This window comes from Chelon labrosus (genome assembly GCF_963514085.1).
Source record: "Chelon labrosus genome assembly, contig: SCAFFOLD_36, whole genome shotgun sequence".
NCBI lineage: Eukaryota > Metazoa > Chordata > Actinopteri > Mugiliformes > Mugilidae > Chelon > Chelon labrosus.
In genome coordinates, this window is record NW_028181555.1 from 475,409 (window position 1) to 486,834 (window position 11,426).

Below are 11,426 nucleotides of genomic sequence, written 5' to 3' on the forward strand. Positions count from 1 at the left end.
CACGATTCGGAACATGATGCTAAATGTCGTCAGCCTCTACAATCATGTCAAAAATGTTTTCTTGGAAGAGAGCAGACTGAAGGTGGAAGACATTGACCGTGTACTGTATGAGCTGACCAGGCTCCAAGCTGAGATTAGAAGGGATGTTGTCGTCCAGCAACAGCGGGTCAAGCGGCAAAAGACCAGTTAGTTATTTTATCAAGTGTCGACATTCCACATTCCCTTCTCGCGGGGGGCTAACGCTCTCTCATCTCTCTTCTCTTCTCTTCTCCACAGACAACCAACTTGATTCGGAGCAGGAACTAAGCTTCCTCTATGCCGCCAAGAGACGGATCCCCATGCTGATGGGTAAGACGCCTGTCCATCCTGGGTTAGGGATCTCTCTGTTGCTCTCGTGACAAACTGTTTGTGAAAACGGGCTACACAAAATAAAGTTGCCTTCCCTTGCCTTTTTAGACGCCATAGACAAAGAAGGATTTGAAAGGAACGAACACTCTACTCTCATGGGCTACTTGATGGGTTACCTATGTATAATCAGTGGCCACCGGTCAGTGGTGCTGACAAGCATGACAAAGGAGCATGTGGCCAATGCGGATCAGTGGAATGATGGCACAAGATTCCAGGTCTTGGTGAGTAGTCCCTCTTCCTTCAGTGTTCTCGCTTACTTAGCCATGGTGTTAGACTTGGAGCAGCTTCCAGATTCTGGACAGTTCTGACTTCGGTTGGAAGGGGCGGAATCTGGAAGGCTTCCGCCTTCTCATTTACCGTCAGTGTTAGACTCGGGGCAGCTTCCGGATTCTGGATGATTCCATCCTTCCAAGTTCTCGCTTAACGGCGGTATTTAGGCTTGGGGCAGCTTCCGGATTCTGGACACTTCCAACTTGGAAGGGCAGAAGTTGGAAGCCTTCCACATTCTCGCTTAACGGCGGTTTTTAGGCTTGAGGCACCTTCCGGATTCTGGACACTTCCAACTTGGAAGGGCGGAATCTGGAAGGCTTCCGCCTTCTCACTTACCGTCAGTGTTAGACTCGGGGCAGCTTCCGGATTCTGGATGATTCCATCCTTCCAAGTTCTCGCTTAACGGCGGTATTTAGGCTTGGGGCAGCTTCCAGATTCTGGACACTTCCAACTTGGAAGGGCAGAAGTTGGAAGCCTTCCACATTCTCGCTTAACGGCGGTTTTTAGGCTTGAGGCACCTTCCGGATTCTGGACACTTCCAACTTGGAAGGGCGGAATCTGGAAGGCTTCCGCCTTCTCACTTACCGTCAGTGTTAGACTCGGGGCAGCTTCCGGATTCTGGATGATTCCATCCTTCCACGTTCTCGCTTAACGGCGGTATTTAGGCTTGGGGCAACTTCCGGATACTGGACACTTCCAACTTGGAAGGGCGGAATCTGGAAGGCTTCCGCCTTCTCACTTACCGTCAGTGTTAGACTCGGGGCAGCTTCCGGATTCTGGATGATTCCATCCTTCCACGTTCTCGCTTAACGGCGGTATTTAGGCTTGGGGCAGCTTCCAGATTCTGGACAGTTCTGACTTGGAATGGCACAATTTGGAAGCCTTCAATTTTTTTGCTCACTAGTACACAAATTTGAAACGTATCATTTGGAAGCATACCAAATTACAACTCTTTCTCTCTCCCTCACAGGTGGATGAGCACAAGTCCGTCAAGACTTTTGGACAGGCGTCACTGGTGCTCAATTGCGTGGAATTCAGCTGGCTTCGCTGGTTCCACGACGGAAAATGCTGCCCCAGAGGAAAGGACAGTGTCAATATCTTTCACACGTTCCAGGGGTGCAGGTTAACCAAACCATCAAACTTCCTCCATCTTGCATGGACTGACGCCGGGCTCAAGGGCCCCGTCAGTTTTAACTTGATCCGCAGCAGCGTGGCCACTCAGGCTGAGCGGCACTTGTCGGAGACGGAGAGGAGGAAGGTAGCGCGGGCAATGTGTCATGACCCCACCACTGCAGAAAAGTTTTATGTGGCGCTCCCCACCAGAGAGTCGGCTTACGAAAATCGCAGGCTACGGATGAAGGCCCTCATGTGTGAAAAACGTAAAGCCAAGGCAAAGCGCAAATCCAAAGTCTGCGATGAACAAGAGGCGTGCTACTCCCTCTCCTCCGAGAGCAGCGAAGACGGCGACGAGCCTGTGTACGATGACGAGCCTGAATCCAGCTCGCTCAGCTCATCCTCTTCCGGAGAGCTGAAGATCAGGAGCCAGCGTCGTTCCCGGCTCAAGAGGAAGCTCTATGGCCCTGTCCCCTCTACCTCTCCCAAGCAGAAGCCCGAGGCAACAGTAGCCGCAGCCACACCCTCCAAAATTCAAGTGACGCTCCAAAGAGTCGACCGCAACAACCAACAGCGCCTCAAAGAAGTCAGCATCGTCTTGAACATGCCAAGAGAAAGCAACGGGAGGCCACCTTCCTGTCAGCTCGAGGCCACCGATGGAGTCCTGACCACCCTGTCCAAGCTGAGGCCCCCTGAGGCTTCTCCTTTCTACGTAGAAGGAGAAGCCGAGGCCGCTGAGGCCGCTGAGGCCACCGAGGCTGAAGCAGCCGAGGCCGCCGAGGCCGAAGCAGCCAAGGATGAAGCTGCTGAGGCCGCAGAGGCTGAAGCTGCTGAGGCTGCAGAAGCCAAAGCCACTGAGGCCGAAGATGCCGAAATAGCCGAGGCTGAAGGCGCAGAGGCCACTGAGGCCGAAGGCGCAGAGGCCACTGAGGCCGAAGGCGCAGAGGCCACTGAGGCCGAAGCCGCAGAGGCCACTGAGGCCGAAGCCGCAGAGGCTGAGGCAGCAGAGGCCAAGGCCACTGAGGCTGAGGTCGTAGAGGCCGCTGAGGCTGAGGTCGCAGAGTCAGAGGCCACAGAGGCAGCAGAGGCCGAAGACACCAAGGCCGAAGAGGCCGAAGACACCGAGGCCGAAGCCAAAGAGGCCGAAGCGGTCAAATTTGTGGGACGCAGTCGAGGCCGCCGAGGCCGAGGCCGCCGAGGCCGCTGAGGCCACCGAAGCCAAGGCTGCCATGGCCAATTGGTTCTGTGTTGAAAGAAGTTAAGTGTGTTCAGTGTTTGTTTTTTGAAATATAAGTTGCAAAATGTACAGTGCTGGGAAGAATTATGTACAGCAATTACTTATTTTTTTCTCTGTTGACACTATGTTCATTAATTATAGAATGTAAGAAAGATTTCAGTTTAAGTTCATGATTTTCAGTTTTCATTACGTCAGGGTTGGGAGAACGCCCGTACTGCTGTTCTGCAAATATAATAAAGCATTTTTTTTGCCAACTGCACGTGCGTGTTGGTTCCAGTTATTAGACTTGGGGCATCTTCCAGATTCTGGACACTTCCAACTTGTAAGGGCAGAAGTTGGAAGCCTTCCACATTCTCGGTTAACGGCGGTATTTAGGCTTGGGGCAGCTTCCGGATTGTGGACACTTCCAACTTGGAAGGGCGGAATCTGGAAGGCTTCCGCCTTCTCACTTACCGTCAGTGTTAGACTTGGGGCAGCTTCCGGATTCTGGATAATTCCATCCTTCCACATTCTCGCTTAACGGCGGTATGTAGGCTTGGGGCAGCTTCCGGATTCTGGACCATCTGACTTGGAAGGGCAGAATTTGGAAGACTTCCATATAGTTGAAAATGTGGAATCGCTCATAGGTTAAAATGTGGAATCTTCCACCTTCTCACCTTATTACCTGGAGTCAACTTTTTCACTTCCTGGGTCAACAGGAAGTTGGCCAAAGCAAAAAAAGCTGAGCAGCAGAAACAGCAGCAGCAGCAGAGACAACACGGTCCCCGCCGCTAGTGGTGTCAAAGGTGCATTCGGAGGTGCAGGTAAGCTACATCGGTCACCTTGACATCCGCAAGTCGTGGTTTTCCTCTGGACGTCAAAGATGCGGCGTAATTATTTGTGCATTGCTTACTTTTGCCAGCGTTTGAAACCGCGCTAATTAGCAGGCTAATGCTAGCGCAATTGATAGGAATTTGGAAGCAGACCGTGTGCTTCCAAGTTCACACCTATTACCTTTTTTTTTTTTTTTTTAGGTATAAGAGGCAATTCTGTCTGTAAGACACATGCTACCATGGGCAAGCAGTTCTTCCCACTTCTAATCGTAGCCCTAACGGCTCAAGGACTGGAAATCAACACCAGCAACAACAAGTTTGTGGAGAAGGCCGTGGGAGAGAATGTGAAGCTCGACTGCTTCTTCACCACTGGCCCGGAGGATGAAGGAATGTTGGAGATCGAATGGAGCGTGAAGTCCGTACGCCACCCAATGGAAAAGGCAGAGGTGCTCTGGTATACGGCTGAGCATATCTACGACAATCTTTATGAACATCTAAAGGGAAGAGTCTACTTTGACGCACAGGACCCTCAGCAAGGAGATGCCGCCATTCATCTTTTGCAGCTGACTCTCAAAGACACCGGCATCTACTTTTGCCAGGTTAAGAAGCTTCCAGGCATCCAAAGCATCAAGACAGTCCTCAGAGTGCTGGAACGGCCATCAAAGCCGAAGTGTTATTACACTGAGGGGGGCGGAGAGTTTGGCAAAACCAAAGTGCTACATTGTGGGTCTGGGGAAGGTGCAGCACCTATCCGGTACCACTGGTCAAGATTGCCACCCTGGGAACTCCTATCCTCCTTGGCAGTGTTGGATCAAACGGCAGGCACACTCACCATTCCAGATTTCAGCGAGAGCGATGCAGGAAGTTATAAATGTGTTGCGATCAATCGTGTCGGTCAGGAGGAGTGCATCCTGAAAGTGAACATAACACATCCTCCATCGGTGGAAATTATTGCAGGATCTGTGATGCCCGCTGTGGCAACCATCGGGATCATCGCTTGCCTCACATACTTTATCATACGGCGTCGTCAACGAGAGTCGGAAAATTCCAATGAGATTGTTGAGGATGCAAGTCCCCCAACACCCCGCAAGATGATGAAGACCGAGAGGGGGTAAGGGTTGGGCTACTTCCAGAATATGGACAATTCCACATTCTGGACAATACCAAATTCTCGCTCGCCGTGGGGTTAGATTTAGGGCAGCTTCCAGATTATGGACACTATAATCTTCCGGAATTTGGAAGTGGTGAGGGGCGGGCGGGCAGTGCAAGCACCGCCCGCAAAGCCTGTGGTTAGGTTTAGGGCAGCTTCCAGATTATGGACAGTCCCAATTTGGTAGTCCATGATTTGGAATGCTTCCAGATTCTCGCTTATTTTCAAGTAAATGCAGAGGTCAAATCTTTTTACTTACAACTTTGTGTCAACAGGAAGGCTAATGCTAGGCTAATTAGCGAGCTAATGCTAGCGCAACTCATGGGAATTTGGAAGCAGAACGCATGGTTTAAAATTCTAACCTATTACACTTTGCTTTTCAGCGTGGTGCGTGGTGCAGAGTGCATGGCCTGAGTGCTCTTCCGTATATGATGGAGAGTAGATGAGAGTTTCTCTTCAATTGCACACTAGCTTTCGTGCAGCTTGTTCATTTTTGTCAATTTGCATCGTCTCCAGTCAGACAACAATAAGCTGAATAACGCCGCCGTGTCTGGGAAAGAGCCCTGCCCGGGACTCGGAGGCAAACCTGGGAATCCTCCTGACTCGCCAGTGCCCGAGATGCCCGAGACTGGAGTGGAATCCCCGAGCTCCGGCAAGGTTGCTGATGGCAAGGTTGGGGCAGGCGCCCAGTACTCTGATGAGTTCTCTGACTCCAAAACTACTTCGAGAAGCACTGGGCAGCTGGACCAAAAAAAATGTAAACGTCACAATTGTGAGGGTAGGGAAGTTGAGACAAAAATTGTACAATTTCGGTTCTTAGGTTAGTTCTTATTGTGAATGTTCAATTTGGGTCGACCCATGTTCTGTGCTAGCCAATAAAGACTCATTGTTTTGTCAACAGCATGTATGTGTTTGTCTCAGTGATTGCAGCATTTGCAGCTGGGGTTTAGCTTTAGGGCAGCTTTCGGATTATGGCGTATTCCAAATTCTGGACAATTCCATATTATGGACATTTCCAGCTTTTACATTCTCACCAGTGAAAGAGTTAGACTTAGGGCAGCTTCCGGATTCTGGACAGTTCTGACTTGGAAGTGCAGAATTTAGAAGCCTTTCACATTCTCGTCAGTGAGACGGGAAGACTTGGGGCAGCTTCCAGATTCTGGACAGTTCCAACTTGGAAGTGCAGAATTTGGAAGACTTCCATATTCTCACCTGTCAAGTTGAAATGCAGAATTGCTTGTAGGTGAAAATGTGGAATCTTCCACATTTTCACTTAGTAGCAGAGGTCAGCTTTTTCACTTCCTGTGTCAACAGGAAGCTGGGGAAAAAAAGCGGTGTAAACGGGCTGGGCAGCTGCACACAAGGCACCGTTTTCCTCGTCGGCCGAGTTGAAATTGCAGTTGAAACAACGTGCAGGTGAGTGGGCATCAGCCGCAAGTCATGTTTTCCCTCCTGAGACCAAACATGTGGCGTGTTTATTTTGTGTGGCTTTGAATATTGCAGGCACTTGAAATGGCGCTAATTAGCGAGCTAATGCTAGCCAAACTGATAGGAATTTGGAAGCAGACCTTGTGCTTCCAAGTTCACACCTACTACCATTATTTTTCAGTTCGTGGCTGGTGCATCGCCTGTGATTGCTTTTCCACACGAGATGGTGAGTAGATAAGATTTACTCTTGGATTGTGGGATATCTCTAATGCAGTTTGTTCATTTCCTTCAACTCTTTTCCACCCACACACAGCCCAAGTTGAGATCCAGAGTTCTTTGCGAGATCCCAAAGCGAGAATTGGGGGTGCCGCGGCGACGGCGGCCCAAGGGACACTCTGCCCAACCTGTGGCTCATGTGGACCCATGCCAAAGATGGGGAATCTCCGTCCGAGGTGCCGAGAATGAGTAAGACAGAGGCTTCCCTTTTATTTCGCCTTGCCCCACCGAGGTGGCCACCTAAGTTTGCTAACTCTTTTCCTTGTCTCTCTCCAGGGTCAACATCAGTGAGGTGCGGGGGGGCGGTTTGAATGTTGTCGTGCACAGCCCAGGCACCAGTCCCGACCCCAGAGTCAGGTCACAGCCTCAGCCTCCTGCTGAGGATTCCCCAGATGTCGGCAACAATCCGCCGAGCGCCAGGCAGCCTGAGCTTCTTTTGAACAGAGGTGCCAACGAGGACTTGGCCACCGATCCCCCAGTCGTACAGGGGTTTGACCCCCAAGTATCCATGTGGACAGTGGTGTGCACTCTTGTCATTGAGGAGAAGTGCAGTTTGATTGATGCATGATATCTTCCCATATTGTACTGTAGAGGGAATGCTGTCCACCACTTTATGTGATGGAATAAAGGTTGACCAAAAAATTGCAGATTCTCGTTGATTCTGTCCTTCCACGTTGTCGCTTACCGTTGGGTTAGGCATGGGGCTGCTTCCAGATTCTGGACAGTTCCAATTTGGAAGTGCAGAATTTGGAAGCCTTCCATATTCCTGCCTGTTGAGTTGAAATGAGGAATCGCTTGTAGGTGAAAATATGGAATCTTCCACATTCTTACTTGTTAGCAGAGGTCAACTCGTTCACTTCCTGAGTCAACAGGAGAACACTTCCTGTGTCAACAGGAAGTCGGCCATTACAGTGGTAAAGACGAGCTCAGCAGCTACACAAACGGCAGCTCTTCGCTGGTGCTGGTGAAGTTACATTTGAGAGAAGGTAAGTGTATGTGGGTGACCCCAAAAATCTCAAGTGGCGGTTATCCCTCAGGGGACCAAAATCAGGGCATGTTTATTTGTGTAAAATCATTTTTTTGTCGGCGGAAAAAAACGGTGCTAACTAGCGAGCTAATGCTAGCGCATTAAATAGGATTTTGGAACCATGCGGTCTGCCTCCACATTCTCGCCTTTTACATTCCTTTTGGTTCTCAGGAGGCCCATTTCCCCCTGGCTGATTTTGACACAAGATGGTAAGTACACAAGGATGTTTAACTGATATGTAAGGTGTGATGCAGTTTTTTCATCCCCATACAATGTCCCCCCAACCACGCAGTCGGGACCAAATCCAAGCCAATGCAGAGCAGGAGCAAATGACACCTGCTGCGTTCCCTCACAGCAACGCCCCACTTCCACGACCCCCACCGATGAAAGCCCGAAATTGCAGATGTCCCAGGATAGTAAGCCGGGAGAAGAAAACGAGGCCAAGAAGGCCACAAAGAAGTCCGATGAAGGTCCGGTGATAAATCTGGATTAGGGTTAGGATTCTGTTCCGTTGGAGCTTTGTTCACTGTTCACTTTTACTGTAGGTTCTCTGATGTGTTCTCTGATGTGTCCATGGAGGAACATGTGGGCACGAGGCACAGGGTAGGTTTTGATGGAGCTAGTTTTTGTTCTTGAGTATGTATGTAACTGTACTGCTGCTTACGCGTGCCCACATTTTTTTGTGTTTAGAAAATGATGAGGACAAAGTGAGAGGCCTGTGTTTTTGACTTGTGAGCAAATAAAGGTTTTTGCTAAAGGTATGTGACTTGTCCTTGTTTTTATTGCAGGGGTGGTTTAGTTTCAGAATTTGGAAGTTGGAAGCATAGGCAGTTTTTGGAAGCATAGGCAGTATTTGGAAGTGCAGGATTTGGAAGTCTAGGCAGAATTTGGAAGCCTTCCACATTCTCGCTTACCATCAGGTTAGGGTTGGGGCAGCTTCCAGATTCTGGAAGATTCCACATTCCATATTGTGGACAGCTCCGATATGGAAGTGCAGAATTTGGAAGCCTCCCAAAGAGTCAAGATGTGGAATTGCTTGTAGGTGAAAATGTGGAATTGTCCACATTCTTAACTGTTACCTAAGAGGGTCAACTTTTTCACTTCCTGTGTCAACAGGAAGTAGTGGAAACGAGTGGGGAAAACAATATCAGCAGCTGGATGAGCAGCGCAGAAGCACAGTCTTCGCTGGTGCTGTGTGCGGAGCAGCAAAAGGCACAGGTTAGTTACTGTCAGTCTCACTGACACCCTGACTTTGGTGACCCAACATGTGGTGCATTTATTCGTATGGCTTTGATTTTGGCCGATGTTAGCGAAGATGCTAATTAGCGTGCTAATGCTAGTGCAACTGATCAGAATTCGGAAGCACATGGAATGCTTCCATATTCACACTTTTTATATTCCTTTTTGAAGCGGTGTGGGACCTGGAAGCTTCTGCTGCATGTGAGAGGGGCAAGGTGAGTAGACAAGGATGGCAAATTGATTATACGCTATGTTTGGTGCAGCTTTTCATTCTTCTCACGTCTCTTCTCCATACACAGTCTGAAACCGAAAAATCACAACTTCCAATGCGACGTCTGTCAACAGAGTAGGATACTCACATCTTTGTACTTGCTACTATCTAACTTTGCCAACTCCTATATTCCTGATTATTTTTCTCTCTGTCCACCAAGATTGAAGCTGACTGATGTACAGTCTGGGACTAGGGTCATGGTGACACAGGGTGATGATGACGGCCCAGAGCCACCTCCCCCCGCTATACCCCTCCCCTCAGCACCCCCAATCCCACCCCCCTTCCTTCCACACTCTCCCACCCCCTCACTCCTCAAACCGCCCCTTTGCCGCACTTCCCCTGTCCCCTCAACATACATCGCTAAGACACATCCTGTTGGAAAAGTTACAGTTGTGGTGTCAAGGAGGAGGCAGAAGGAGTCTTATTCCGAAGATCCTCAAGGCTGCTGTGGAACCTCCACTCGCTGTACAAGTACTAGTTGCTGTGTGCTATCATAGATAGTTGTTTGCTATCAGAGGTAGCTTTTATTGCCTTGTGTGTGTTCTTTACTATTTTTAGGTTGAAGGTGATCGGCACAGGTCAAACCTGTGTCTCTTTTTTGCATACTCATTTTGAAGCAATAAAGCTTTGACAAAGGCCCTTTCTTGTAATCATTACTAGACTTGGGGTAGCTTCCAGATTCTGGACAATTCCAGCTTCCACATTCTCACCCGTGGGAGGATTAGCTTCCAGAATATGGACGATTCCAACTTCCACATTCGTGCTCACCATTGGGTTTAAGTTTGGGGCAGCTTCCATATCCTGGAAGATTCCACATTCCATATTGTGGACAGTTCTGATATGGAAGTGCAGAATTTGGAAGCCTTCCACATTCTCGCTTACCATCGGGTTAGGTTTGGGGCAGCTTCCAGATTCTGGAAAATTCCACATTCCATATTGTGGACAGTTCTGATATGGAAGTGCAGAATTTGGAAGTTGAAAGCATAGGCAGTTTTTGGAAGCATAGGCAGTATTTGGAAGTACATGATTTGGAAGTGCAGGATTTGGAAGCATTCCATATTCTCACCTGTTACCTGAGGAGGTCAACTTTTTCACTTCCTGTGTCAACAGGAAGTAGCAGCAACGAGGATATAGCAGAAGCAAGTGGGGAAGAGCAAGTCTGGCAGCTGACAAGCACGGTCAAAGCAGTGGCAGTAACAAATGCAGGTAAGTCATGGTGGGTGTCCGCAACAGTTTTCCCTCTTTCCCTCTGGCAACCAAACAAGTGTTGCATTTATTCGCATGTCTTTGATTTTTCCCAATATTTGTAGCTATGTCAATTAGCATGCTAATGCTAGTGGAATAGATCAGAATCTGGAAGCATGCGCTTTGCTTCCATGTTTTAACCAGTTATATTGTTTTTCTAGGCAGTGCGTCTCACGTGACGTGAAGATGGTAAGCAGATGAGCCTGGCAAATGAGTTGTATGGTAGTTTTGTGATGCGGTTTGTCATGCCATTCACCTATCTTCTCCATACACAGTTCAAAGATATCTCTCGATCCAGCAGCTCATCCATACTCAAACATCCCGTGAGCTTTCAAACCAGCAGCCCATCGTGCACAGATCAAGACATCTCTGGAACCAGCAGCACATACCTCTCAGACCAACAAAGCGAGGGCGATTGTTGGCCCCCCCCACCGTCCCCATGCCTACTGACCTCTGTGGTAGCATGCTCTCCTCCTGGATTCCTCAACCCACCTCCCACCCCGCCAGTTAGCCATAGCTCGATTCGACCCCCTCTTGGCTTCTTCTACCTCCAAACCCAACCCACCGCCCCAACCATTGTGTCGGTTCCCCAATGGAAGACGAGCAGTTGGGTGTCTGAACAACCCAAAGAATCAGAGCCAGAGTCAGGCTGCTGCTGCAAATTTCCTGTTCTCAGGGCAATCTGGTGCTGTAATGTGTGTCATCATAAGTAATTTAAATAAAATTGATGTTTCACTTGTGTGACTTGATTGTTCTTATTCAATAAACTTTGCTTGGGTTTAGAGCTGGGGCAGCTTCCAGATCATGGACAATTCCATAATCTGAACAATTCCGCAATATGGACAGTTCAGCTTCCACATTTTCGCCAGTGGGGAGGATTAAATTCCATATCCTGGAAGATTCCACATTCCATATTATGGACAGTTCCAACTTGTAAGTGCAAAATTTTG

General features: G+C 49.0%; 1 protein-coding gene across 1 annotated transcript; it reads left to right on the forward strand.

Annotated features, from left to right (window-relative positions):
- Positions 1–2,927: 2,927 nt before the first annotated feature.
- On the forward strand, positions 2,928–9,470 carry LOC311509886 (coxsackievirus and adenovirus receptor homolog). Its single transcript, XM_084575325.1, has 3 exons — positions 2,928–8,939; positions 9,132–9,175; positions 9,260–9,470. The coding sequence occupies exon 1, from the start codon at positions 4,080–4,082 to the stop codon at positions 4,953–4,955; it is 876 nt and encodes a 291-aa protein (XP_084431451.1). The 5' UTR covers positions 2,928–4,079; the 3' UTR covers positions 4,956–8,939; positions 9,132–9,175; positions 9,260–9,470.
- Positions 9,471–11,426: the final 1,956 nt, after the last annotated feature.

Excerpts from the sequence above, each read along its gene's own strand:
- LOC311509886 (XM_084575325.1), top strand. The coding sequence starts at position 4,080 with ATGGGCAAGCAGTTCTTCCCACTTCTAATCGTAGCCCTAACGGCTCAA.